We start from the raw sequence: 27,915 nt of genomic DNA, 5'->3' as shown, positions 1-27,915 counted from the left end.
TCCTTGGGAAAATTGAATTAATTTAAAAGCATAAACAGCTATTTTTATTAAAAAATAAAGTTAATCAAACAAATTAAGGAATTAATTAATTAATGGTATCACTGTTGAGTAGGAAAAATTCAAGGCAACTGGGTCAACCAACCACCCATGGGCCCATCCAAGCTCGGCCCATAAAACTTTTTAGTCGCTCTGAGACTCCACAGTCGGGTCATCACTTTCTCGGGAAAACGCTTTCCCAACTGCTTCCCAGGTAAGAAAATCCTAGCGCGAAAGGATCAGGGGAGAGTGACAAAAATGGCAGGAACAGGGGAGTTTGTTGAAGCAGACAATGCAGAGGCCATTATCACCAGAATTGAGCATAAATCTAGGAAGATTGAAAGCCTACTCAAACAGTAATGATCAAATTCACTCTTTGATTCAAAGTTCAACCATTTTCCCAATTTAAACGATGTTTCTTCTCCATGCAGGTATAAGCCAGTTGAAGCTCTCAAAACTGCTCTGGAAGGCTCGCCTCCGAACACCCGAGACGAGCGTTGCAAGGTTTGTGTTTTTCTTCGGAGAAAATTTGGCGAACTAAACAGAGGCGGGGGAAAAAAAAAAACCAGTTTTTTGTATTGTTCTCTCGAGTTCTTTTTCGTAAATTATTTTCCAACACTTTCTCTTTAATCAAACATATTTCTTTCCCTGTTTATGGTTGTGGTTTACGTTGTTGGTCTGTTTGGCGGGTAAATGAAAGGGAATTGATGTGAACTAGGGTTTATGCAGTCTGCAAACTGGATTGTGGTTCATAGAGCTATTATGGCTATAAAGGATGTGGATGGGATGTTTTCTTCTCTGGATCCAGAGTACTATGATATCCTCATGAAGTAAGAACTCCTTAATTTCCAATCTTTTATATCAACAATACTATATGACATTTTTTTTTTCTTTTAACATCCTTATTGTTTTTACTTGAATATTATGCTGGTAATTCTGATATGTGCTTTACTCTTTTTAATAAAACTGAAAATCAAAGATGTGAAATTTTGTGACTGAATGATAAGTGCTGAATACATTTATTTACTAAACTTTTAGCTAAAAATGCAATGCTGCGTCTAACTTATCTAATCAAACTTCTGAAAGAATACAACTCTATATAGAGGTTACACTTGATATTATATAAATTTAGCTTGATTGGAAAAGATAACGAAATCAAGTGGTTCCCTTGTCATTCTTTAGTAGCTTTGCACTCTTAAAGATGCTTCCCAACATTCTGTATGGGTCTTTGGCGATCGAGATGGATGAAATTGGATTTTATACCCTGGCCTTACTATCAAGGCTTAGGAAATCATATCTTAGGTTACAACCTTGTATCTTATCATTTATATGTGTATGCTATGGTTTAATTATTCTCTGTATATATGACTTGCATTCACTTCTTGCATTATGCTGAAGTTGGTAAATTGGTTCTAAAAGAAAAAATCACATTCTTGAGAAATTCGGTATTGGCTGCATAAATCTCCATTGGGAACTTGAAGATGAAAACTGTCTGCTAGAGTGAACTTTAGAATGAATCTTTTATTGAGTACTCATATTAAGTTGTGGAACAATGATAATTGTTTTGGTATGTCAACAAGTTGTTTTTTAAAAAGCTTAGGTGCTTTTTAAGCATGAATATGTGAAATAAATGTAGATCTATTTTTGCTAATTTTGTTTACTATTCCTTCCCTCATAAATTATCTTCCTCGATTCTTCTTAGCTTGTTACGTGATAATCTTAACAATTTGGGATTATCATCATTGTAGGTACTTGTATAGAGGCTTATCAACAGGAGATCGGCCCACTTGTGACCAATGCCTTAGGATTCATGAAAAATTGACAGAGAGAGCTGGTTTGGGATGCATACTCCGCTCACTTGCAGACACTGTAAATACTGTTTGATTTCCATCGCGCTTGCATTGGAAAATTTGTTTTTATGAGGATGATCTTTTGAAGAATGGAACTGCTGTTATCCTCTTGGTATGTCTACAAACTATAAGTACAAACTCAGGCATTTTCAGAAGTTGTATATCACTCTTCTGAACTCGGGTTTAGGAGCTTCCCTTAGAAAAATATCGTTGTTTCATATTTCCTTGTACACCTGCCTAATCGTAAGGATCTCGCTTCGGTCTTCTAATTTTTTTCTCATACCTTTTGGTTGTTTTTGTATTTCGTGAATTTGTAAAAGAAGAGAAACGATCTCTGTTTACTATTGTTTATGGAAAGTGGGGAAATTTCTGAGGACAAAGTAGAAAATAAATTTGGTTGCTTGTCTTATTTTCATTTGCACCCTTCTATTTTAAAATTCACAAATATTTGATTAGATTCTATTTTTGCCCGACCTTGTTTTCTTTATTCCCATTTGATGAGTTAAATGCTAGAAGATTTTTTTTTTTTGGGGTAAATAGTTAAATGCTGGAAGTAGCAGTGATGCTTCTAGCATAACGAATAATGTTCCTTAAACAACACAAATGAATAATGTTGTTGTACTTGAATCATTACTCGTATAAACAAAAAAAGAAATCAAATTTCTATTATCATCGAAATTAGCCCCATTAGTAAATACAACCACCATTTTTACTTGAGTACCCTACACAAAGAGATCATATCCTACGAATAAATTACCCACCGTTATCATATATATCTTGCATCAATTCTCCACGTTCCCCTGCATTTTTCACCGAGTTTCTTCTAAACAACCAAAATGATCTTTCCCTGTGGAAAACCTTAGTTTTACCACAACCTTAGTTTTACCACATTTTTGTCAATTTACCCACTTCTAGCCATAAATTAGGATCGGGATGATGAAGCATCAGTCTGTCGATGTTGCATTTGCAATGTGGCCCAAGGGTTCATCGGCACGGGTCGTTGGACACCGGGGACAGCTGGCTGCCGGTTAGGTCCCGTTGGACCAAAGGTTGAGGAAGGAGGAGCAACAGCAGTAGAGGATGATGAGGATGAGACAGCCACTCGCTCGCATGAAGGGCACATTGTGAGGGTTGTGGGAGGGCTCATGTGCATGTACATCTGAGGTGAAAGTTTGAGGGCTCTAAGCTCCTGGACCTCCTTCTGCAATCTCCTGTTTTCCTCTGTTAGATTCTCACAGCACCTTCTTAGATACTCACAGTCCACCTCCGTTTGCTTCAGCTTGGTCCTGCATCATTTTCAGTGTGAAACCATTAAGTCTTTTGAACACCTTAATCCCCTCATAGATCATAACTCCACAACCAGAGTAACAAACAAATACAACAAAATGCTACCAAGAAGATTTTCGTAGCAAAAATTCCAAAAAGAATCTCCTTATTAATCCGCTTGGTCATGTATTGATACTTAATAAAGTTTTGGGCTATATAATCAGAGTTTTAGTATACACCCAAATTGTCTACTTTTCTCAAAACAATAATCAAGCAGTTTTCAATATGTCTCCCAAACAAGTGGCTTTAGAGGAACTCTATTATTTCATTTTTTTCATTTTTAGAGTTGAAAAAGTGGGTGAGTTATTATGGAACTGGGCATTGATTGCTTGGTACAAGAGTTTGAAGAATAATATCATTGATAAGAACAACTTGATTTTGACTTATCCCATTCAATGCTTGCACATGAAAATTGAGACTTGAGAGGCGCAGTAAATGTGAGGATATGTTACAAAACGCATTTAATTCACCTCTAGAAAACTACCAGACCAGACCCTTTGCCAAACCCTATTCATTGTCAATCATACCCTCAACTCACTCGCAAAATATCTCACCTTGCCCTCCTGTTCTGGAACCACACCTCCACTTGCCTCGCCCTCAGGTTCAATTGCTTTGCCAAAGCCACCTTTTGTTTCTGAAAAACACAAAAGAATAAAAATCAAAATCAAAATAGAAAAACCATCAAAATCAAGAAAAGCGAAACCTTAGGGTGAATAGTAAATTCAATTACCAACCAACCCCACCATCAACTGCCCATAACATACCCATGAGAGAAAAAAGTAAAAAGACCAAAACACCAATACGAGTAAGACAAATATCAAAAGTGCCACTGACCGGGTTGAGAGTGTTGTGCTCCTTGAAGGTTTCCTCAAGCACCATAGATTGCTCCTTTGATAGCCTGAGCTTCTTCCTGGACATATCGCCTCCATTGCCGTCTTCGTCATCGCTTTCACGCGAGCATGAAGCCCTTTCCCCTTCTGTCTCCTCCCCAATTGGCTCTCTTTCGCTTCTCTTCCCACTTGCACTCGATATGGTGCTATTCGGCGACGAAACCCCATTTTCTTCCTCGAAATCGGCCACCACCGATGGTGTCCGGTTCACGTCTAGTCCCCTAAGAAACGACCTCGTATCCGAGTTTCGATCTGTAAAAAAACAAAAATAAAAATAATGTTTAGACAATCATTTTCTAAATGAAGAGACGAAGGTGGCCAGCTTCAGAACCAAAAAAAAAAAAAAAAGGATAAATAATAACAATAATAATAATTCATAGATCTGTTGGACAAAATATATTTCCATTTGAAAATTTTTGAAATATATACGAAGAAAAAAGATAAGGAAAATATGAAAACCATTACGCAATATTATTACGGGCATGTAATATAGGTTTTTTTTTATTTATTTTTTTATTTTAACACTCAAAACGTAAAACTTCGAAAGTAAAAAGAAAGAGAAAAAAGATTACCAGAAAATTGAAAGATTTCGCTCCATGAAGTCTTATGATTTTGCATGGGAGGTGAAGGATTGTGTTTATTCGGAGAAGGCTGAGTTCTTCCACATCCCAAGCTCAAGCTCAACGCCAAACCCAACCCGTCATCTTTCTCACCCATTTTTTCCTTCTCTGTTTCTCTCTCTAGAAAATGAAACCGAAAGACGATTATCTCTCTCTCTCTCTCTCTCTCCCCCTACTCGTCTCCTCACAAAAACAACAACCCAACAAAACTCTCGCTTTCTCCTTACTCTGATTTTTTCTGGGTTTTTCTTTCTGATTCCCGCTACAAGTGTTTGGATCTGAGAAAGCAAAACGGAAACAAGGGATGGAAGAAAAAAAAAAAAAAAAAAATGGCTGAGCTTTGCAGCAAGGAGCTGTGTCAGGTTCTCAGACTTTTTCTTTTTGCGGTACAGTAAAAGGATGATGGGACTATATATAGATACAGAGAGAGAAAATGTAGAGATAGGAAGTGAGAGAGAGGGGGAGAGAGAGAGAGGGTATAGTATAGTATAGATTTAATCATGACTTTTTTGTCAGAGGCAGGCTATTGGCTCAATAATGATATGATGGCTCTGCTTGGCTTTAAGGCCTTTAGGCTTATAGGTCATAGGAGATAATAGACTTTAGCTTTAGCCTGAGTTAACCCTCGTTAAACTACATGTTTAACCATAGTTACAATCGTGTTCTTCTTCTTCTTTTGTTTTTTTATTTTATTTTATTTTTTTTGATAACTCTGGTTAAACTACAACTTTCATTTATGTTCCCATTTTACCGTGCACTTTTTTACTGTTTTAACCATGGTTAAATGTCTTGCCTCTTGGGACTTTTATTTATTATTAGCTTCTGTTAGAAAGCGACTTTCTCGCTCGTTGAACGTTGACGGTCACGATTTGTGTAGTTTACCATGTCCACCAGCTGTTTATCCCACGCGCTTGATTAAATCATTAGAACATGATGATGTTACCATCGTCTGATTGAAATCTCTCACAGGACCCACACACCGTGGGGTCTTTTTTTTCCCCTTTTTTTCTTCCCATGTGGGACCTAGAGAAATGGCTTTTTACCGGCACGCCAGCAACAAATCACGAGGCAAATGTGTGTGTTTTTTTTTTTTTAACTCTTGGGTGGGACCCGGAGAGTGAAAGAAGGGTAGGACAGCGCGTGGGTCTCGATCCAAGGGGTGGGTCCAATAAAAAGAGCGTTTGGTCAGAAGGAAATGAAAATTCAAGGATAGGTTAGGACTGGGATGAAGGGCATTTAGGGTGTTTTGTGGGGCAAATTTCAACCATGGTAGCCTGTGAAGGGAACATGCAATTGGCATTTACAATTAAAGCAAACATTTAAAACGAGAATTCAATGCAACTTTGAATACTTGGTTTTACTACTCTTTTCTTTGCTTTTAATGAATTTATTGACTTAATTGCTTCTTCAACATAATATTAAAAGTTAAACGTCTCAAGGTGGGGATAACATATCATTTAATGTCTCCCTGTATATCTCCTTCATTAATTGCGTTTGTGATTGTATATAAGTGTATATATAGTATTCTATCTACTAATAAATCTCTAAACCATAAAGATCTACAAATTGGTGTTTTTATTAGTTGATTTGGTTTGAGTTTGATATGACCCAATAGTCACATGAGATGGTAACCGAATATGCATGCTAGTTTGATATACAATACAAGTTTTATATTTGGCAACAATTTCTAGATACGTTTGGTAAACGATTCTTGAGTCTTTGATTATTAATTTTATCAACTAATTTTATTTATTACTTTTTGATATGTTTGATTGGTAACAATTTGGGTCTTTAATGATGATGACGATGTATGTAAGCATAATGAGTGTTTGTGAATTGAAAGATCTAGACTCAAAAAGGGTGGTAATTTGAAAAAATGGGTTGTGTTGAAATTTGAGATTAACAACTTGTGACATATGTATATATGTTCACCAAAAAAAGAAAAAAAAAATGTGGCATGTGTGTATAAAGCCCATTCAGCAAAGTAGATATGATAAGACATAAAAGTAATACTATAAACACCAAATTATTTTATCGGATTTCAAACCCAAGTTACTACTTTCTAACATGGCAGTACAACTTCTATATTATAATTTAATCATATTTTTGTACCTTATTTGCTTTAACAAAAATGACACTTGGTATCCCAACTTTTATTACATAAATTGATGGTTATATACCATGTTAAAAAATACTTGGATACTGAAAAGATATCCAAATGATTAAACCTTTTAATTAAAAAATAAAAATAAAAAGAGTTTTTTTTTTTTTAACAAATATATATATATATATAGTCGAAGCTCATGTGGATATTAATGCAAAGCACAATCTAGATAAAATATGAAAGGAATACCAGATAATTTAAATCTTATATTACATAAATACAAGGTTTTGTATTATATTTGAATAGGATAAAGACATTTGATTAGTAACATCGAAAAAGACAATGGAAATAAAAGAAAAAGGCAAACAATATAAAGCACTAAAATTCGAGAAACATGGCATGGGAAAGAAAGATGGCGTGCGTTTTGGATGGCCGTGGGTAGTTGGCAGTTTTATTGTGGCAGGGAAAATATTTCATAACATGCATCAGATATAAAGAGGTTGGATTCACATGTCGTATAGAACTGCCAAATCATATGGACCCAAATTTTTAGTTTAGATTCCCAATCCTATATAATTATTTAAAGTGGTTGCATGAATTTCTGTTAGCTTCTTATAATGAAAGATGTACCCAATAGACAATAAAATATAATTTTATAAATCTTTATGCTAGTAAAATTATTTATTAAACTAAACTTAATTATTTGACAAAAGTTTACAAGAATGTATGAGAATAATTATTTGTTTTAATTTACTGTGAATTAATTGTGTTTAAAAACCAGAAATATAAATGATAAGAAAATCCTCAAATATATAATTGTTTTATTCGGTTCACTGAAACTGGAGACGATATTGGATAGACCGAGACCCGACACTCAAAAGCAATTACAAATATAAAAATATCATTGTCGAAGCTACCATCTAATTTCTATGGATCCCTATTTCCCACTGAATCTTTTTATTATTATTATTATTTATTTATTCATTTTTTTTGGGCGTTAAATATGCGTTCAAATTTTGGTTAAAAATATTATTTTTGAAATTGCGACTATATTTTTGTTGTGGTCCAAGTGTAGCGAATTAAGTGGTATTAATTTGGCATTTGAGCTCTCTCGGCTTCGAGCCGATATGGTGGAGGAGGGGCTGTTTGGGGGGACACGTTTAGAGGAGGCATCACGTGGATAACATGCAGGAGTTCACGTGCACCAACATGCCTTTGCTCATCCACTTGGCAACACGTGGTCCCATAATTGCACTCGTGCGGTTGCATTGTCTCTCTCCAACCGGACACCCACTTCTCTTCAATCATTGGATACTCTGCCATTTCCATGCTTCAAAAGTTTATCTCCCCCTACTCACGCGCCACTCCTATAGTCTGCACAACACGCTCTCCAAATTCCAATAAAAAAAAAAAAATTGAGCAATATAACAAGAGCCATTTCAAGTAAAAGGCTCAATGATGGCTTGGAAAATTTAAGCTTGGTTCAATTAAATTTTGCTAAAATTTAAAATATTACAGTTTTTTAATTGATTTCATATTTTGAATTTAAAACTTCAAAATTATTATTAGTGAGAATTTATGACGATGATGTGTAACATATTTCATATTAATTATTTATATGGAGTTAGGCATGGATAAAGAAATTATAGAAACCAATTAATTTGACTAACATAATTCATTATAAAACAATATCATTTATTTGATAGTCAATTTGATTAATGTGCTTGTAAAACGCCATGTATTTTTATTTGATTGGAAAGTTTGAAAAACATCCAACCAATTCGACACTTGGCCTCACATAATATAAAAATTTTGAAAAATGGAATCATAAATGCAATAGAGGATCTGAGAAAAGTACATTTTTCCACAAGTTGAGCTTAATTTTCAATTATGACCAACCCCGAAAGAGAGTGGAAATGATTAAAGATTATATATTATTGTGGGGGTGTGTCCATGGAAAGATTATATAATATCCCAAAGGGATTGGGATATTAAGTGGGGGCAATGGAATCTAAGCATGATGATTTGAAAATGAGGGAATTGGTCGGCTATGATGGAGATCTTACACAAAGTATGAGTTAGCTGTCCCACGTGTTCACCTTCAATCATTGATCCCACCACCACCTCATATATTCATCACATCCAATCCCCAATCCGTACGAGGGATCCTCCATGTGCTTGGCACCTGACCCCGGTCCATACCAAGTATATTTTACTTTCCCCCCACTCTCTCCCTCTCTTTTTGCCCACCCTTTCTTTCTGTGGCCATTTATTTTATTTTATTATTATTGTTTTTTTTTTTTTTTGAATTGAGTTTTCATATTTAATTTCATTATTTGCCAAAAATTATTCAGCCACACGTTTGGGATAAGGATTTTCTTGCTCCTAAAAGGTCGATGTATAAATTTATGGGACCCCTTAAAACAGTGATGCAGACACCATGTTTAGGTTTTTTATATTAGGGGTTAAAAAGATTGTCAATTATTATCCCAAAAAATAATAATTTCGCCACTTGGACTATTTTTAAAAAAAGTAGACATCGTATTCAAATGACACGTACGTACTAAAAGCTTCACTTTTTAACCTCTGTAATATTTTTAAAAATTGTTTTATCCTGGTGAATACTATATATATTTTAAATATTATAAGAGACATATTATTTTTCTTTATAATAAAAAAAATGTAAAATAGGTATCTTAAACTAAAGCGGGGACGATAATTCTTAAATTAGGATGGTGATGATGACGTTTATACAGATGATGATTTTTCCATGCCTACTAATAGCATTGATGGATGCCTCCAATGATCTTCTCCACTCCCCCTATAGCATTTATTAAAAAAATAATAATAATAAATCATAAACCTTTGATCAAAGAAATTGACATCTGAACTAGTATCAGCATGCCGATGATCATGTTAATCATATTTGGTTGGTGTCGAACAAATTGACCATAAACTCGCAAATTGATTATCAGCTTTTACTTTTATAATTAAATTTCTAAGATTCGGACCGACATGTCACTCACATCTTGACTAGTTTATTTGTATTCATGCGAATTATCTATAGAATATACCCCTTTATTATTTAATTAATTTTTTTTACTATTTGGAAGTGCAAAATTTTATGAGTTAAAAAAAGTTTTTATAACAACGAGAATTATGTACAACAAGCAACAGCAAGGCACACGTGTGCTCACATGTGGTCAAATGCAATCTTGTTCCTGGTCAAACCTCGCACCAATCATTCATCATTTTTCTCCGAACCTTCAAATTCGATCCATCCAGTTTTTTATTTATTATTATTATTTTTTTTATAAATTCCTATATAAAAACCATAAAATAAAATTTAAACCAAGCCACTGTACACCGTCCGATGAATTCCAAGTAGAGAGAGGATGGAAATAAACAAAATTTGGTGGAATATATAATTCGGTGATTGCACGTGTGGGGAACAAATCCAAGGGGTCGTGGGTAATGTAAGTTTGGACTGTCGGTGGGATCCACATGCTAAAGCCTAGCCTGTTGGCCAAAATTGCACGTTTGAGGTTATCGTCCAGTGGGTCCCACGTGGTCGGGCCATGTGATGTGAGCAGTGAGCACAGCAGGTCGTAGCTGAGGAAAATTTGTTCATCGGGATTTCACTTCACACGCACTTCCCGATAGCCTTTATAGGAGAAAAAGCTAATCCAGCCCAATTTTGAGAAATTGGGCTGGATCATCACTTCAGGTACGGGCCTAAGAATCTAATCCAAATAAATTTAGGGCCCATAAGTGTTTATTAGGCTCAAATTCCAAAACCCTTCATAGCCTCGCCGCCGTTGTCCGTCTCAGGCGTCGTGTAACCCGTATCAGCCTGCCTCCATTGACACTCTCCCACAAACATCTCCGTCTTGTGCGTCGTTTGGAAGGGTGAGGGTTGCTTTTGGTTCGCGATTCAACGACGTTTCCCGATATTATTCTCAACCATACTTCGGTTTGTCTCTGAAAACATAACAAAGAAACAGCAGGTAAGTTTGAGGTTTAAATGAGCCTCTCTTTTTTTTTTTTTTTAATTAATTAATTAATTAATTTATTTTTGATAAACTGTGTTTTCTTGTGCAGTTCGGAACTGATTGTATACTTTTTAACTTTGTTTTTCTCAAGAAGCATTTGATTGCTAAATGTAATTATTATTTCAAACATAATTTATTTTAGTTTTTGTTTGAAAGCAGTAAAATAGTTATTTGGTTGGTTTGTTTGAATTGCAGGAGCTTTGAAATGGGGAAAGCTTCAAAGCTAAGGAAGAAGGATAGCGAAAGTGACAGTGAGTTTGAGAATTATGGTGATGATGATGATATAGGCAGCGATGAGGTAGCTGTCTGTTAGTCTAATTTTATGTGGATTTCTTTGTTTTATTTTATTTTTGTTAATTCAAAGTTTCGTAATGTAGATGGAACAAGAAGTAGAAGAAGGAGAGGAAGAAGAATTTAATGATGCTGAAGAGAATGAGGAGGAGGAAGACGACGACGAGGATGATAAGGATGAGGATGACGAAGAGGAAGAAGGGGAAGAAGAAACAGAAAATGGCGATGGGAAAGACATAGTAGATAAAGACGCTGAGATGGAAGAACTCGAGAAAGAATATATAAATATCCGTCATCAGGAGCAGTAAGATTTCTGTTCATCTTTTTTATTTGATATTGCTTAATATCAATTTAAGATTTTTTTTTTCTCTATGTGTTAAATGTACGAAAGAATGAGAATTCTTTTATACAACAAAATATGTATTAATATAAATAATATATATGTGGAATTGCATTTTAATCTTCATATGTATAAATTTTTGCACAGAAATCTTGTACAGAATTTGAAGCGTCATAAGGATGAAGATCTTCTTAAAGGTCAAGCTGTGAAGAATCAAAAGGTATGGCTTCCTGTATTCTGGGACTAATTTATAATTGTTCCTGATCAATATAAAATATTCATACTTTTTTTGATTGTTTCTTTTTGGTCTTTTTGTTATGCTGAGACATATCGTTTTATGATTCTTGAATTTTATCAAATTTTAGTAACTTCATGCCTGATTTGATGTTTCCCATATTGACCCTTTATTTATTTTTTTTCTTGGTTGCTTTTTAAATTTCTATAAACTTATTTTCCCTATTTCTTTGAAGGCTCTATGGGACAAAACTCTCGAGTTCAGATTCCTGCTCCAGAAACCATTCTCCAGTTCAAATAGATTGCCACAGGTCACTTTTGGCAGCTATTCTAATTCACTTGTATTAAAATTTTCAATTTATTCAAACATTTTGGTCCTATGATTGCAGGAGCCAGTTAGGTCTTCGTTCTGTGAGTCAGACAAGGATGTCAGTGCAGCATATTCAGACCTGATTATCTCTTCCAAGGAAACTTTAGATTCTATGCTGGAACTACAAGAGGTATCATAAAGGGCATAATGTTTACAAGGATGCATTTCTTTGTTTTGTTAATAATGCAAAACCGCTCTGTGTTTCTTCTTGTTCATCTTATGTCTCTTTGTTGTTACAGGCTTTACTTGAAAAGAATCCATCTACTCTTCAAACCGCAGATGGTAAGTATGCTCTTATAATTGCAATAAAATGTATGGTCGATACTATGAAGTTTTTTTCTTGTTATGCCTAGTAAATTTGTTTGTACTTTTTTGGATTTACAGTTATAGCTTTTATTTCATCAGATTTTAAAAAACAGCTTTTATTTCATCAAATTTTAAAATGTGATTTGACATGGAAGTTCACGAAAAATATCCTTCCTTTCCATTGGAGGGTTCTTACATTTAAAACTTCCTCCTGTCCTGGAATAGTTATTGTTCATTTAGACACACATAATGCCAGTGGGTACCATTCCTATCATTATTTGGATTCTCATGACTCCATACTGGATAAAATGACTACTGTCTTTGATTTGAATTTGACATGTGCATGGATGAATTTTGACCTGTTCTGTTCTTTCTGACATGTTTCCTGTTCTTTAACCAAATCAGAAAAATTATCCAAGCATTCAAAATCTTCAAAGAATGTTGATGTTGATGGTGATGGTGATGAAGATTGGATGCGGATTTCTCAAATGCACATGAGGTATTTCAGTCATCTTCCAGATATGCTCCTTCTATACGTTAACAATTTCATATTGAATCTGTTCCATTTCTATAATTTGAGCTTGGAACCTTTCTCCTTGTATTTTGTAGAATTGCTCCGTTCAGAAACAGGTCTATAGATAAATGGCAGAGGAAGACTCAGGTGACAACTGGTGCAGCTGCTATTAAAAGCAAACTGCAAGCTTTTAATCAGGTTTGCGTCTCTATTTTAACTCACAACCATGCTTCCCTGCTAGATATACAGCAAGATAAATTTATTTTTTTTTTATTTTTTAACCCAATCTTTTTATTATCCAGAATGTAAGTGAACAAGTTGCTTCTTATATGAGAGATCCGAGTAGAATGATCAAGCAGATGCAGCTACGGAGATCAACGGTTGGCGTATTTGGGGCTGTAAGATTATATTTTATTTTGAGTTGGTTTAGATTTATGGAATCTCATATAGCTTGCTAAATGTCTTTGCACATGCCAAACTCATACTACATACTCCTAAGCTCTTCGCATTTTGTTCATAACTAATACTGGACATATGGTTGATCAGGTTTCTGAGGGGGAAGATATTCCAAAGGAGGAGGTTATTCTAATTTGCACTGCCTCTTTACATTAACTAAGTTGTGTTTGCCACTGGCACAAATTTACTAATTCTATCCTTTTACTTCTGTTAGAATTCTCAAACCGATGGTAGTACACTGGCAGATGGTGATCCTGAACTTTTGGATGATTCAGACTTCTATCAGCAATTACTTAAGGAGTTTTTTGAGATGGTTGACCCAGCATCATCTGGTAAAAATATTGTGGCTTCTTGTGTTGTCTTTGCTTTCTTAGCATGGAGTTGGACTCAATATGTTTTTAGTATTGTAGTTTTGCAGTGACTCATAATAATCAACTTGCAGAAGCAAATTCTGGTATCTTTTTGTTTATGCTTTTGACACCCAAGTCATGCTAGTTATCCTGTTGAATATGCTGAATACTAATGTTAAGCTTGTGGATAAACATGTTTGTTCAATAATTTGCCATCAGAGGGAATATTTTGTTTATATCTATGCTTCATATTACAATCCACTTATCTGTATTTTCTTCATGCAGTGGAATTTTAAAAGTTTTAGAAAGTTATTTATTTGTTTTATTCACTATTTGATTGTCCACAGAAGCGGCCTTTTATGCTCTGAAAAAGTTGCAAACTAAAAAGAGGAAGATTGTTGATAGGCGTGCCTCTAAAAGTCGCAAGATAAGGTATCACTACAAATTTTGCTTTCCGCTTAATGTTTGATGTATCATTAATTATTTGGAGATATTGGTCCGAGGAGTACACTTGGTCATAATTTTCCTGCGTTTAACTTTTGCAGGTACAATGTTCATGAAAAAATAGTAAATTTCATGGTTCCTCAGCCAATGGATCTTCCTTCCATGGCTCCTAAATTGTTTGAAAACTTGTTTGGGTTGAAGACCCAAAAGCCAGCTTCTGTGGCGTAACAGCGCTTTTGTATGGTGATGAGTTAGCTGTAGGCTCGACAAGATTTTTGGCTATGAAATTTTGTAATGCTGATTAATTGTTTGTCGTCAATTGATTTGATATATTATAATGTTTGTTGATACTACGATACTTCCCAATCAATAGAGTCGATGTTGTCTAAAAATTTTAGTTTTCTTTGTTAAGTGTTGCAGTAGATAAAGGCATAGTTATCTGGACTGTTTAAGAAAGTCATAATTATTTTGAGAATTAAGTTATAATTTTAGAGTAATTATAAAAAAAATCAGTAAAAGAGCAATGGAAAACCTCCCATCACTAGTAATATTGTTAAAACCGAAACCTAGATTATTCAATTATCCTCCTGAATTTACGTACATTACTCGGACGTTTGTTGATGTAAAAAGCTATTTCTAATCTACATTTGAAAAACCAATCCAAAAATTAAGTTAATAATTTTAGATTAATTGTAACTAAATTAGTAAAAGGGCTAATGCAAAACCTCCATCATTAGTTATATTGTTAAAACCGAAACCTTAGGTTATTCAATTATCCGCCTGAATATGTTTGTTGACGTAAAAAACTATTTCTCATCTACCATTGGAAAACCAATTGTTACAATACAAAGTCACTTTATGACACAAGATTTAGAAAACCGGGTACATCATTGTTGCAATAAATAGGATAACCAATCTACGTTGTATCTCGTTCAAGCCTATGCCAAAGCACTGAGACTGGAAACAGTTGAGACGACGCGAGCTTGTGATGATCAGCCTATAAATAGAAGCCTATCATCACGAATGCTCCACTTAACTTCAGCAAACCAGGAGGAAAGCATATCAATCAGCTCTTCATTGTAGATCAAGATCATTGTCTCAGTAACGTTCTGCAAATCAGTCGGCAAAAATGGAAAATTCAATTTTACAATACAATTAACTATTGATGATGATGAGGCCCAACTTTTTGACCCACAAAACATATCACACACGTTAGACACTTTTGACATTTTCTATAGAGAACATCTCGAACTCTCCCAAACATAAGAGTTTGAGAGGGAGACTTACCCATGTTTACTAGAATCAAATAAATAACGGGGGATTGACCAAAAAAGAAAAATTAGAAAAAGATACATTGAAAGGTGGGAATTTACATTGCTTCTTGAGCTCCTTCTTGTTTCAACTGAGAATATATGTATTCATCGACCCTTTGCTTCGCCAATGCCACCTGTTAAGTTAAAACAATCTAAAAGATCAAGAACAATCAAATATACATTTTGAATTTCTTTTCAGGAAATACTTAACAAAAATAATTAACTCCAGTGAAAATGCGAACAAAAGTTTCCACACCTTAACAGTTCATGCACAACCGATAGATACAGTGAATAAGAAACAAAGTGGACATGAAGTTATCATGAATAACAATGAAAAGATGAACATACCTGTTGGGCACTACCACCAAATTGGATTTGCCTGTGCTTTTGTTCACCTTTCCCACCATACACCTGCAACAGAAACCCATAGAAGAACATAACGAATTGCAAAGAAAATGTTACTTCAAATTGTGGTGGATTATGTAAATCTTGAACTTTAAACCTAGAAGTGAAATAGTGTAATACAAATAACCTATCAATTTGCCATCAACAAAGACTCCTCTGACGTCATCTACCAATTATTAATCTAGAACAACAGCACCAAACAAAACAAGACATGTAACTGTACCAGTTTACCAGTAGCAAAAATACAACTGAAGAGCCAAGAGCATCTCCAATGGTTCTCTGTTCATTTAAAAATCGTTTGCCACATCAGATAAATAGATAAAAATTTTAAAAAATATTCTTCAATAGCTCTATGCATTAGTTCTGTCAAGCTGATGTGACAACAAAAAAAATTAAACTATGAAGAACACTGTATACTTCTGGAAGTTCTGTTAGACATGCTGAGTCAACATTTTATTTATTTTTGTTAAAAAAAAAAAAAACTCCTGCGTGAGTTTTTGATTTTTTTTTTAATTAGATATAATTTTAAAATAAAAAATTATATATTAGCATTTCAGAAAATTTTAAACAGAACCCATTAGAGAGAAATTGCCTAAAACATTATCTATTAAATAGAAAGAATACCATATAAGCATGAACACTTTCCAAAATCAATGCTGCATAGACTCCAATAGAAAGAACCATTGGAGATGCTCTAATCATAACAGCTTGAAATACAAATCTGCCCACCTTGATCATTGCTCCAGATTCATTCCTGATCCTTGATATGTTGGAGCCGCACCTGCCGATCAAACCACCAACTAGGGTTTCTGATATCAGCATCTCGAAGGTTACATAATCAGCTGCAAGATTGGTTGTCCTAAAGATGATGTGGTTATAAGACAATATTAAAACTTGATTATTGCCGCAAATGTGGCAGTTGAGATACTTTTATATGGAGAAAATTGATAACCTGAAGTTGGGTCTAAGTATGGTTGAGGTGGGCGAACTGATGTATAATTATACGTCGGGCTTATAGAAATCACTTGTCGAGGTGGGTTTTCCCTAACAACATGGATATGAAAACTAATTAGATATACTGAAAAAACACACATTCTAAAGGCTGAAACAAGAAGCAATGCAAAATATACCTTAGTTGACAACCAATCTCCCCAAGAGCCTTTACAACAGCAGAAACATCGCCAGATACCTGAATTGAACAGGCATTTAAATCATTATTCTATATTAAAACTAGAAAGAAATACTGATAGTCCATGTAAAACAAGGAAAAAGGTTAACATTCAACCAATTCATATAGGGAAATTTTAAACATTGAAATATTTGAATCTCAAATCTTCCACCCAGAGAGATATCTATTGTCAAATGCTATCGAGTATTGAAGCAGAGGTTTAATGTTCCATCCTGATTTTACTTGGTGCCTCTGGACCTACACCTCCCTCATCCATTTAAATTTTCACAATGTCAGAATCAGTTCTCAATATTACATTCCAGCTATAGTTGGGTTTGTCAAGAAAAATCTCCATTAAAAATAAAACCTCACCAACAAATTACAAGCATTATGTTAGGCAGAGATATAGAAAAATGTCTTTTGAAAACTAAATCACAGCTTTAGACCATAAAATAACAGAAAGCATGCACATGCCTTCTCCTTTACAATTTACAATGGTAGTGAAGCTCACCTGTACCACACGATCAGATTCATAAGCAGATGCACACAAAGGCAACTGATTCTGAGCTAGTATCGATATGGTGGCACCAGAAGAATTCCTCAATTTCTCAATATTCTGACCAGACATCCCAATTAAGCAACCTGCCTGCGACCCAGCAATCAAAAGCCTTATTGTATTGGCAGCCACATGTCCTGAACCAACTTTCGATGCCTCAGTTCCAATATCATCTTCCTGCCAATAATACAAATGGAAAAAAGAAAACATCCATTTTATAAGTCAATTCGAAGAGTCAGTAAAATTAGTATCCTTCTGACATGACAAGCAGCAAAAACACAACACAAATCGCAATTTACCGTAGCGCATTGTCAACTGCAATGGTAAAAAAAAAAGAAATTACCTTTAGAATTAAACCCGCAATATGCTGTAGCGCATTCTCAGCGTCAGAAACTCCATTGTCATTATCCTTAGAACTTATAATAATCACACGCTCTTCGTGTCGCTGCAAAACGTATAACAGTCATCTCGTAAGAAAAAAAAAAAGAGGTTTGATTTTCTTTTACTTTCTCGGGAACCAAACAGAGGGCAACTAAAACCTAATTAACGATGGCCGGGATTGACTTACGGCAACAGCATCGGCGATTTTGATGGTAGCTTTGGTCTCCTCGCGAATCTTCTGGATTCGGCAACCTTCTTTACCGATGACCTTGCCTATCTGCCTCGATGGAACAACGATCCTGAAGAGGACGTCCTGAGCTTGAGCCCGCCGCTTCGGCGCCGATTCATCGGCCTCTTCTCCAGCTCTCGTTTCAGCTGGAAATTCGTCCTCTCGGCGGCGCTTCCCGGTGGCCGATTGTCCGATTCCGGATCCCGGATCGGATAGCACAACGGGATCCGTGGGTTTAAAGGGAATTTCGCCTGGTTGCGCCATTTGTTTGCGTTATGTGTTTTTGGCTCAAAGAGGATGGTTTTGGGGCGAAAACGCTGAATAACGACTATGAAGCTAAGGAAGGGAAGGGTTTAAAGCAACAGTCAAATTACATATTTGCCCTTATTTCTCATTTTTACGCCAATTTTATTTACAAAATAATTTCGTTTAATCATAAGCAAACAATGGATTTGTCATTTTCTTTTCCCCCAAAATTATATTATAGAAATTTGAATTGATTTGTTTTCGTTTGTGTTTGAACATTTGGAATATAGTATCGAAGATCTAATATTCATCATAAACTAAAAGGTTTTATGTCCGAAGTGAAGGACTTAATTTCCACTTGAAAACATAGCCACATATATATATATATATATATATATGAATTGGGATAATACTTTTTTCTTTTATAGAATACCTTTTTTTTTTTTTTTTGGGGTGAATCTTTTATAGAATACTTCTTGACTGATATTCATATTTGTATTGGTATTACATTAATCTCATGTTGTATGATCAAAATCTATAATATAAAAAAAAGCTGTTAAATTTCATGAATCTTTATGGATGGTCCAACAATTTAATATTTTTTGCACATAAAATTTTGGTTTAAAATAGGGGCAATGGAAGAAAAAAAATGACAATAAAAATTGTGAATAATTTACTCTCTTTTTTTTTTTTTGAGGAAGAAAAAGAAAATGAAAAGGACACCCTTTTGGTAAGTTTAGACCAAACATAAAGAAGAGAGTACTGTAATCACAGAGAAGAAGAAAGCATTGTTTAATCCTCATTCATCCTGACAGTAGAAAATTTTGCTAATCGGTGGTCCATATGGTATCGCAGTAAGAAATTTCTATATCCAAAATAAAATTTCCATGAAAGGATCTTAATTGATTTTGTTTCCCCAAAGCCCTAATACCCCCACATCTACGAGAGAGCTTTTACCATGCCCTTTCGCAAAGCTTTCTTCACCATTCTCTCTCACTGCTTCTCCACCGCCACCACCACTAGCACCAGTATCAGCACCAGGCTTCAGAAACTCCCGCCCCTTTCAAATATACACACCAAGTACAAGCCCCAAGCTATCCAGCAAGCCCAGAAGGCCCTCACGGACTACCTCCACGCCACCAGGTCATTGCCCTTCACCTACGCCGAGCACATTGGCAAAAACTCTATCTTTTCCCTCTCCAATCTCATCAGAAAGATTGATTACTCGGTCTCAACTTTTCCTAGGAACTTCAGGAGGCTCCTCAGGTACCATCCAATCAATGAATTTGAGTTTTTCTTTGAAAGCATAGGCATAGATTACAATGACGTTTCTGGGTTTTTGCCTTCCAATAAGTTCTTCTTTTCGGAAGATGGCACCGTTTTGAATGCTGCTTGTGCTCTTTCTGGATTTGGGTTTCCATGGAATATGTTGGGGAAATTGTATACGGAGGATACTTCTATTTTCAGTAAGAGCTCAGCGGAGTTAACAGCTAGACTTTCTAGGATTAAGGAATATGGATTTAGTAATCTCTCTGTGGTTGGCTTGTGTTTGGCTTTCCCAAAATTGTTGAGTGGAGAAGATGAACTGGGGGGTGATATTGAGGCATTGTTTGGTGATTTCGAAAGGGTTTTCGTAGAATTTGGTTTGGGAAATTGTGTTGAGGGAAATGTGGATGCTTGTTATGAGGTCTGTAGGAAAATTCGGGTGTTTTATGATTTAGGTTGTCAGAAGGGCAAGGTAGGGGAATTGATGAGTAGGAAGAAAATCCTTTTTCTTGAATGTTCAGAAGAGGTTTTGGTACAAAAAGCAGACTACTTTTGCAAATTTGGTATTGGGAAGGGTGAAGTGGGTTTGTTGCTTCTTCAGAGTCCAGAAATTTTGAATCTTGATTTGGAAACTCCAGTAATCTCAGTGTTGGGATTCTTGCAACATTTTGGACTGAGCAAAGAAGAATTGCAATCTGTTAGGCAAAAATACTCCCATGTGTTAGGAAGAAATAAAATGGTCAATTTACCTCATTCGATAAGGGCTCTGGATCTACAAGATTGGTTTTTCAATAAGATTACATGTTCACATGAGTTATTAGCAACTTATGCAATCGGCGATCCAAATGAAGATATAGACCAAGGGTTTATAAATGGGTTGAAAAGGATCCAATCTACCAGAACCCCCATTCATACAATGAATAAATTGAATTTCTTGCATGGAATTGGGTTTGGAGAGAATGCTTTGACTATGAAGGTCTTAACTCATATGCATGGCAATAGTAGTGAGTTACAAGGACGGTTTGATTGCCTTCTCAATAGAGGTATCAAATTCTCCAAACTGTGTACTATTTTAAGAATGACTCCGAAGATCTTAAGTCAAAATCCAGAGAATCTAGAACAGAAGGTCAATTTTCTGTGTCAAGAAATGGGATCCTCTTTGCAGTACCTAGATATTTTCCCAGCATTTTTGTGTTTTGATCTGGAGAACCGAATTAAACCCAGATACAGATTTCATGTGTGGCTCACAGAGAGGGGCTTGTGTAGCAAAAACTACTCAATTGCAAGCATGATTGCTACTAGTGAAAAGAGCTTTGTATCACGCCTTTCTGGAATTCACCCAGCTGCTCCAAAGCAATGGTTGGAGTGTTTCTTATACAAAAGATATTAATGGTCGCCAAGAAGAGACTTCTCTGATTTAAGTCTTTAACCTTGCATTCACAATGTATATGTTCATTCTAACAAAGTGTGTGCTTGCAATCTTTGATGTGCAATTTGAAAGTGCTGTGAATTCATATGATTGAGACTGAGTGTAATTTTATTGTGTCTTGTACATATGTGACCATTGTGATAACTTTGTATTAATTCCGGCAACAAAGATTTTGATGCAGAAATAATCATTCTTTTTGTACATGTACATTTCATTTTAATTCTCTCTCGGCAGAGTGGATAGAGTCTCTCTGCTATAAGAAGTTAGAAGCATTGTAACTCATACAATTAGGAATAAAGCTGCAGGTTGATGGAGAAGGAAGCTGGAAAGTTATAATTTATATATGTATATATCCATCGGATTGATATAAAAGATGGGATTTAAAAGGCTCATGGCATTGTGAATCTGATATGAACCTAATTATATAAATGCACATACAATTTTGGTAGTATAGGCGATGTCACCCATCCGTTGGTGAGGGATGATTGTCACATGATCATATATGCAATTGCTGGATTGAACAGTGATAAATGCTTGTGGTCCTTTTTTTTTTTTTTTTTGTTTGGGTGATAGCTTGTCGCCCACCTCTTGGAAGGAGACATTGCTTTCTCTCTCTCTCTCTCTCTCTCTCTATATATATATATATATTACTAAAATGAAATAATTATGTGTATGTTTTATAAATCAAATAAGCTTAATCATATCTTTCTATTTTAGATTTAGTAGAAACTTATTTGTTTTAGGAGTACAGTTTTTTTGAAATCCTAAGAGTACGCTATTAGTTGAAAGCCTGAGCTGATGGAGTTGTATCAAGGTGTGTTTCCTAGTGCTTTTCTATAAGTGCCGTTGTCCAGTAGTTCGTTTAGCTGGAAATTTGTTTTGTCTGAGTATATGCCCAGCCTTGCGGTTTGTTTAGGTTGTTTTCAGGGCTTTTAGCCTCCCTTTTTCATGAATAGATATAATATATAAATATTTTCTTTATTCTCTCTGAATCTCATCTTCGGTTTTATTAATTTATTTGGACAAATTTCGATTTGACTTATTGTTTTTTTTTTTTTTTGGCGTAAAGATTTGACTAATTGTTTGTGTTGGAATGTATAGTCAAAATTATTAATTTCTCAATCAAAACATGGAAATTACAAAACGACGCCCAAAAATTCATTAATATTATTATTTTTTGTTTTTCAACCAACAAAAACTTGTTGAAGAGAGCGGCAATAGCCAATTTCTAGAAGAGACCAGAAACCCCGTAAACTTCCTAAGGGACCCACCAAAATATACTGTTGTGATTCTCTGCATGCTCTCCACGTGTCATCTGATTAAAAGGACTTCCGTTACATATTTTTTATTGGACAAATATTTCAGTTACTTTAGTAGTCAGATTTAATACGTTTCTTTTCCCTATTTGGTTATATTCCAAACACCTAAACAGGATATAATCCCATTCCTTTATTCCATTTTTTTTTTTGGTGGTAATATCCTCCTCTTGGTAGATACTAGATAAAGATGGTGGCTTTCTTACGTGATAAAATGGGGTTTTTTTTTTTTTTTTTTTTTTTTTTTTGCCTTTGTTGTGTGCTCAAAGACAACAAATTTCTTGTACAATAAGATTGGTTTTTAATTATGATCGTAAAACCTTATTTGATATACACATACACATACATGTTGTTAATTAAAGACTTTATAACCGGTTTTTTAGATTTAATATGTAGTTCCCTTTTATATTATATTATATATTTTCATATTTAATAATTGACTGCAAATTTAATTAGAATTAAAAAAACAAACCTGAGACATTGAGAAAGCTAATCATGATATAATCTTCTTACTACTTTTGATTACTACACAACTAATCTCGAAGTTTTTTCGGAAAGAAGATTAATTACAACACATCTGTTTTCTACTTCTTAAAAACTTATCATATAAGGAGGAAAAACTCTACATTAAATGTAAAAAAATAATCCTTTTTTTTTTATTAATATTATTATTTAAAAAATAAATATAAAGAGAATAATAAATAGTAAAATTTTAAAAAAAAATTCATTTATACTTTTTCAATTTTGTTATTATTTATTTATATTTCATATTTTAAAAAATTATGAAGTTCTTTATTTTAGTTTAATAAATATATCAAAGAAGACTTATCAAAGAAGATTTATTTGTTAATTTTTATAAGTCTGACAGTCTTTACAAATTAATATTAATAATTAATAATTAAAAATTTATTTTTTCTAATATTATTTGATTATAAAATAGAAAACTTTTTTTCACAATTTAAAAAAAAAATTACATATTTTTATTTTTTATGTATCACCATTTAATATTTAAAATATCAAAAATTTATACATTTATCAAGTAAAAAACATCTTTTTTCATAAATCCTTCACAACTCAAGCACCACATCGTAGAAATTGGTTGTCGCATTTGGATAACAAATTAATCCAAACAAATTATAAGGGATTTGAGTAAAATTGATAACGACAAATTTCTTTCCAATCAGAATATTTTTGGACAAAACTGAATCACAAAAGCTTCATCAAATTGTTCAGTAATAAAATTTTGAATATATTTGAATTGTTTGTTTGTGTTGTTTTATACATATTTAATTTTTTGTTTAGCCTTGTACTTTCAAATATTTTTAGCATTTTTGATTGTATGTTTCTTAACAATGTTAAAAGTATTCTGTTTTATAATTTTGAATAATTGTAAAGTATTTAATTCTTAATTAGAAAATAAATGATAAAATTTAACAGACCAAGACTCCAAAAACATGAACTCTAACCAATAAAAATTGTTCCAGTACCATATCTATGGTATATCATGAAAAATAAATAAATATATATATATATATATATATAAAACAAAATGAATTATTACAAAATAAAAATGAAACAAAAAAATAAATTTTACTGTTTTATATTTGTGAGCTTTCATGCTTTGTATAGTCATTTTGTTTGCAACGATTACCGTACAGTATGAGTTAAATAGAGAGATGTGAGAGGAAAAGTGGAAATGTATAAAGAATTTATTAAAAAAATATTTAATTGTCAAACATTTTTAACACTAATTTTAAATAAAAATAAAAATTTAGATTTATAATAAAATTGTATAAAATATATCAATTAGAAACTCTCTATAAAATATTAATTTATAATTTTTAAAAATATTTTTAATTGTTTAAATTAATTTGTAAAATCTAATAAATGATTAATTTTTATCAAATGATTAATTTTTATCAATAGTAAAAAGTAAAAAAATATTAATTTTGATTTTTCATACAATTTAAATAATAATAATAATAATAAAATTGAACGGGTGTGGATAAAATGTCCTGGAAAAAAAGACGGTAACTCCCCTGGTTTCCTAATTTAATATATTATTTTCTAAATGACCTTTCCCCAGTTCCTTTTGTTGTATCAGACCAGAATCAGGTGTAAAATACCAAAACTATCCTCCATTCGGAAACAGACACGCAAGCGTGCGCACTGACTTTTTTTTTTTAAATTCATATATATATATATATAATTTTTTTTTTTATATATTTTTATTTCTCTCATAAATTGTTTCCAATGGACTCCAATTCTAATTCCATCTCCTTCTCCTAAAGACTTCAAAAACAAAATTCAGTAGGAAGAGTAGTCAGACTGGAGAAAAACCAGTGCCCAAGAAAACACACACCCAAATAAAAACCAGCCAAGAAAACCTGCGAAATTTATGGTGTTTTGTTCTGTCTCATCGGATTCCGAAGTGCAGACGTTCCCTCCGACGACCGGAACCGTACCTAAACCACCCATGTCATTCACTGTCTCAGCCAAGTCCCACCAACAACCTCTCCACAACTTTCCCTTAACCGGATTGAAATGGCCTAACAGCAATCCCACCACCACTACAACCACCAACACCACCACTTCCCAACACCAGCCGAGGCTCAGAAACGAGTTGGCCCAGAAGTCACCGCTCCATGACTCGTCGTCGGAAGGGGTCGAACCTAAGTTGAATGACAACCCAATGAACGGTTTATCCAATGAACGGCCTCAGTCTGTGAAGAAAATTACGTTTTCCGAATGTCTGGTCGAGAATTCGGAGGACAAAATAAATTCGGTTGCTGCAGAGGATTTGAAATCCAAGGTCTTGTTGCGTTTGCGTCCGAAGAGCAAATTCGCTAATGAGGCTGTGGAAACAGTAGGTGTTCAGACCCAGAAGCCGGTTCTTGATGATGTTTACGAGGAGATGCCCAAAACGTGGAATTTGAGGCCCAGAAAACCGGTGGCGAAGCCCTCCTCCGCCGGTGGAAGCCCACCACCGAGGACTGGAGGGTCGGCGGTGCAGGAGAACAAGACCCCAATGCAACAAGCGCGACCTGAATTAGCCGGGTCCTTACGGGTGGGAGGTGAGACCAGAGCTGCTGAGAAGAAGAAGAATAGGAAGTTCTCGATTTCGCTTTCCAAACAAGAGATCGAAGACGATATCATCGAGATGACCGGGTCGAGGCCCACCAAGAGGCCCAAAAAGAGAGCTAGGGCTGTGCAGAAACAACTTGATGTACTTTTCTTTTCAATTCAATGGCTTTGATATATGTGAATTTTTATTTTTTAATCTTATTGGGTTAATTTTTATTTATTTATTTATTCTTTTTATATTTGGTTGTAATTGGCTTTGTTTTGGGGTTATGATAGCTTGGTTATTGATGTTGTTTTGATGGTTTGCAGAATGTTTTCCCGGGCTTGTGGTTGTCTTCGATAACACCAGATGTCTACAGAGTCCCTGATACTCCTATTAAGGTAGTTTAGTGATTATTTAGATGAGAGAAACTTTTTGTTATCAATTAGTTTTCATAGTTTGCTTTTAGTCTACAACAATGAAAAATATGTTTTGCAAGTTTTTAATTGCCTTTTTTACTTTCTTTCTCTTTTTTATTTTATTTTATTTATTTATTTATTTTTCCCTACCCTCGCTTGATAACCTCTTACAGTTTTCGTAGGCTTGTGTTTTAGTCTTTTCAAATGGCAAGATGATGATTTTGATTATTTTTCATGCAGGGATAGATACATTGTCTAAAATGTTGGAGCTTTGAAGACTAATGAGTGCTTTAAGCATTTTGACATCAACTGGAGGTATAACAAACCATAGAACTTGAAGATGAAAGGACAGTTAATTTATCACATATTGCTGCCTTTGTCTATTGCAGAGCCTGGGGAATGTCGAAACATTTTATCTTTTTTAGCTGTTACAAATAGTTATTAGTGTTCTTACTAATAAGAAAAGAAGAAGAAGAAGAAGAAGTAGTAGTGTAGTTGCAAATGTAAATAGTTTTATCTGTTATCTTTTGGACGAATAAAGATCTATAATGGCTTTGGTTTATAATACTAGTTAATACATTGTCTTTTCTGTTGAATTGAATATGCTTTTGGTGCGCCTCTTTTCCAATTTATAATAGTTGCGGTTTCTTACCAAAAATTGATTTAGTCAGTTGTTAGTTAAGCATAATTGAATTCATTTTTAGTTTGCAAAAGGTTGAGAATAATTTAGTGCTTGGTATATGCAAGTATCTATGTTTTCTGTTCTTTTTATGCACATGGTCAAGCGGAAGTGGTAGGTCCACTGATTCTTGATCTATTATATAAGCATGTGATACTTTAATGAGCTACGTACTTATTATATTTTTCTTTCCCACCAGAAGAGTCCATGCACCATACTCGAGGCCATTACATATTGAAACAAATTTGTCAGTTTCTTATTAAAAACGGACTTTGTCAGTTGTTAGTTAAGTGAAAAAGATCTTGGTATCTGTGAGTATCCATGTTTTCTATTCTTTATGTGCATGTGTTCAAGCGAAAATGGTGTGTCTGCTGATTTTTGATTTGTTTTTATAAACATGTCATACTTAAGTGAGTTGCATACTTCTGTTGAGTTTTTCTTTCTGACTGGAAGAATCCATGCAACATGCACAAGTCATCTGTTAGTAGTTAGTAGCTTGAGATGTGGGGGTGCTGGGGGTTTAGGAGGCCTTGATCTGCTAGGATTAGGTGTGAAGTGGTAATTCAGATGGTGGAAAACGAACACATGCATGATAGATGCAAGATAAGTTGTTTTCTGTAGAGATCCTGTCGTGTAGCGTACTTTTAATGAATTACCTTAAAATAATTTAAATAATGTTATAAATGATTTGGGAATAGTGTATGATAGATAAGGAATTAATTTCTTCTGTTGTTGGATATTTTAATATTTCGTATTAGTCTTGAAGATTGCCAACATATTTCCAGATATTCAGTGATTGAAAATCTTTAGTATCTGCATTAAAAGAAGATTCTCTTTGGAATTACGCTTGAACAATTATTGAAACTAGTGGTTAAACTGGTTAATGCTTTCTTTTTGTTCTACATGAAGGGTGCGTGAGAAAACACACATCATGCATCCTATCAATCTAAGAATGTAGTAGAGTTTAATTGGTTATGTACCATTACTGTGTGATTCTTTCTTGTTGAAAATGCTGCACGGTGCACGTGACTTTCAGTTTAAGAACGCATCGGAGTTTGATTGGTTATTTTCTCTTTTTATGTGAGATTCTTTCCTGTTAAAATGTGTGCATCATGCATGCGGCTTTTTTGCTAATACCTTGAGAGGCAGGCAATTGAAATAAAAAGTAAGAGTAGAGTGTGATGGAAGACCAACCATCTTGAGGAGGAATATCTTTTACAAGTAAGACATTGTCAGGTGAGAGAGATGATGCTCATGTAGA

The 27,915-nt window shown here is 34.3% G+C and overlaps 6 protein-coding genes across 11 annotated transcripts; 4 read left to right on the top strand and 2 right to left on the bottom strand.

Moving 5' to 3' along the window:
- The first annotated feature begins 196 nt into the window (after positions 1 to 196).
- Positions 197 to 2,295, top strand: LOC107424250 (actin-related protein 2/3 complex subunit 5A). The gene is made up of 4 exons (XM_016033998.3): positions 197 to 392; positions 468 to 540; positions 766 to 866; positions 1,785 to 2,295. Exons 1-4 carry the CDS (start codon positions 295 to 297, stop codon positions 1,918 to 1,920), a joined length of 408 nt encoding a protein of 135 aa, XP_015889484.1. The 5' UTR covers positions 197 to 294; the 3' UTR covers positions 1,921 to 2,295.
- A 230-nt stretch (positions 2,296 to 2,525) lies between these two features.
- On the bottom strand, positions 2,526 to 5,214 carry LOC107424248 (homeobox-leucine zipper protein HAT3). Its single transcript, XM_016033997.4, has 4 exons — positions 4,675 to 5,214; positions 4,047 to 4,354; positions 3,767 to 3,846; positions 2,526 to 3,172 (listed from the first exon to the last, which is right to left on the bottom strand). Exons 1-4 carry the CDS (start codon positions 4,817 to 4,819, stop codon positions 2,809 to 2,811), a joined length of 897 nt encoding a protein of 298 aa, XP_015889483.1. The 5' UTR covers positions 4,820 to 5,214; the 3' UTR covers positions 2,526 to 2,808.
- A 5,404-nt stretch (positions 5,215 to 10,618) lies between these two features.
- Positions 10,619 to 14,586, top strand: LOC107424237 (uncharacterized). Of its 4 annotated transcripts, none has more exons than XM_060819006.1 (15): positions 10,619 to 10,799; positions 10,928 to 10,988; positions 11,074 to 11,176; positions 11,256 to 11,473; positions 11,657 to 11,729; positions 11,980 to 12,054; positions 12,133 to 12,243; positions 12,353 to 12,395; positions 12,825 to 12,918; positions 13,029 to 13,131; positions 13,236 to 13,331; positions 13,480 to 13,512; positions 13,604 to 13,721; positions 14,087 to 14,171; positions 14,285 to 14,586. In XM_060819006.1, coding segments are annotated over exons 2-15 (1,281 nt in total). In that variant the 5' UTR covers positions 10,619 to 10,799; positions 10,928 to 10,986; the 3' UTR covers positions 14,412 to 14,586. The 4 variants fall into 4 exon arrangements, with proteins under 4 accessions (XP_060674989.1, XP_015889466.3, XP_060674988.1 ...); XM_016033980.4 differs by having other exon boundaries at positions 10,619 to 10,833; XM_060819005.1 differs by having other exon boundaries at positions 10,619 to 10,844.
- A 302-nt stretch (positions 14,587 to 14,888) lies between these two features.
- On the bottom strand, positions 14,889 to 18,570 carry LOC107424235 (flowering locus K homology domain). Of its 3 annotated transcripts, XM_025076665.3 has the most exons (10): positions 18,194 to 18,570; positions 17,969 to 18,070; positions 17,581 to 17,802; positions 17,032 to 17,090; positions 16,854 to 16,945; positions 16,631 to 16,743; positions 16,125 to 16,180; positions 15,845 to 15,907; positions 15,557 to 15,630; positions 14,889 to 15,292 (listed from the first exon to the last, which is right to left on the bottom strand). In XM_025076665.3, the coding sequence occupies exons 1-9, from the start codon at positions 18,497 to 18,499 to the stop codon at positions 15,582 to 15,584; spliced, it is 1,062 nt and encodes a 353-aa protein (XP_024932433.3). In that variant the 5' UTR covers positions 18,500 to 18,570; the 3' UTR covers positions 14,889 to 15,292; positions 15,557 to 15,581. The 3 variants fall into 3 exon arrangements, with proteins under 3 accessions (XP_024932433.3, XP_024932432.3, XP_015889464.3); XM_025076664.3 differs by lacking the exon at positions 16,125 to 16,180 and having other exon boundaries at positions 16,526 to 16,743; XM_016033978.4 differs by lacking the exon at positions 16,125 to 16,180 and having other exon boundaries at positions 18,194 to 18,568.
- A 665-nt stretch (positions 18,571 to 19,235) lies between these two features.
- Positions 19,236 to 21,566, top strand: LOC107424236 (transcription termination factor MTEF18, mitochondrial). Its single transcript, XM_016033979.4, has one exon. It carries the CDS (start codon positions 19,440 to 19,442, stop codon positions 21,135 to 21,137), a length of 1,698 nt encoding a protein of 565 aa, XP_015889465.3. The 5' UTR covers positions 19,236 to 19,439; the 3' UTR covers positions 21,138 to 21,566.
- A 3,160-nt stretch (positions 21,567 to 24,726) lies between these two features.
- Positions 24,727 to 26,576, top strand: LOC107424238 (uncharacterized). Its single transcript, XM_016033982.4, has 3 exons — positions 24,727 to 25,718; positions 25,886 to 25,957; positions 26,216 to 26,576. Exons 1-3 carry the CDS (start codon positions 24,891 to 24,893, stop codon positions 26,219 to 26,221), a joined length of 906 nt encoding a protein of 301 aa, XP_015889468.1. The 5' UTR covers positions 24,727 to 24,890; the 3' UTR covers positions 26,222 to 26,576.
- The last annotated feature ends 1,339 nt before the right edge of the window (positions 26,577 to 27,915 follow it).

Source organism: Ziziphus jujuba, chromosome 7 (genome assembly GCF_031755915.1).
Source record: "Ziziphus jujuba cultivar Dongzao chromosome 7, ASM3175591v1".
Taxonomy (NCBI): Eukaryota; Viridiplantae; Streptophyta; class Magnoliopsida; order Rosales; family Rhamnaceae; genus Ziziphus; species Ziziphus jujuba.
Note: the sequence above shows the minus strand (reverse complement) of the source record. Positions and strands in the feature narration are given on the sequence as shown.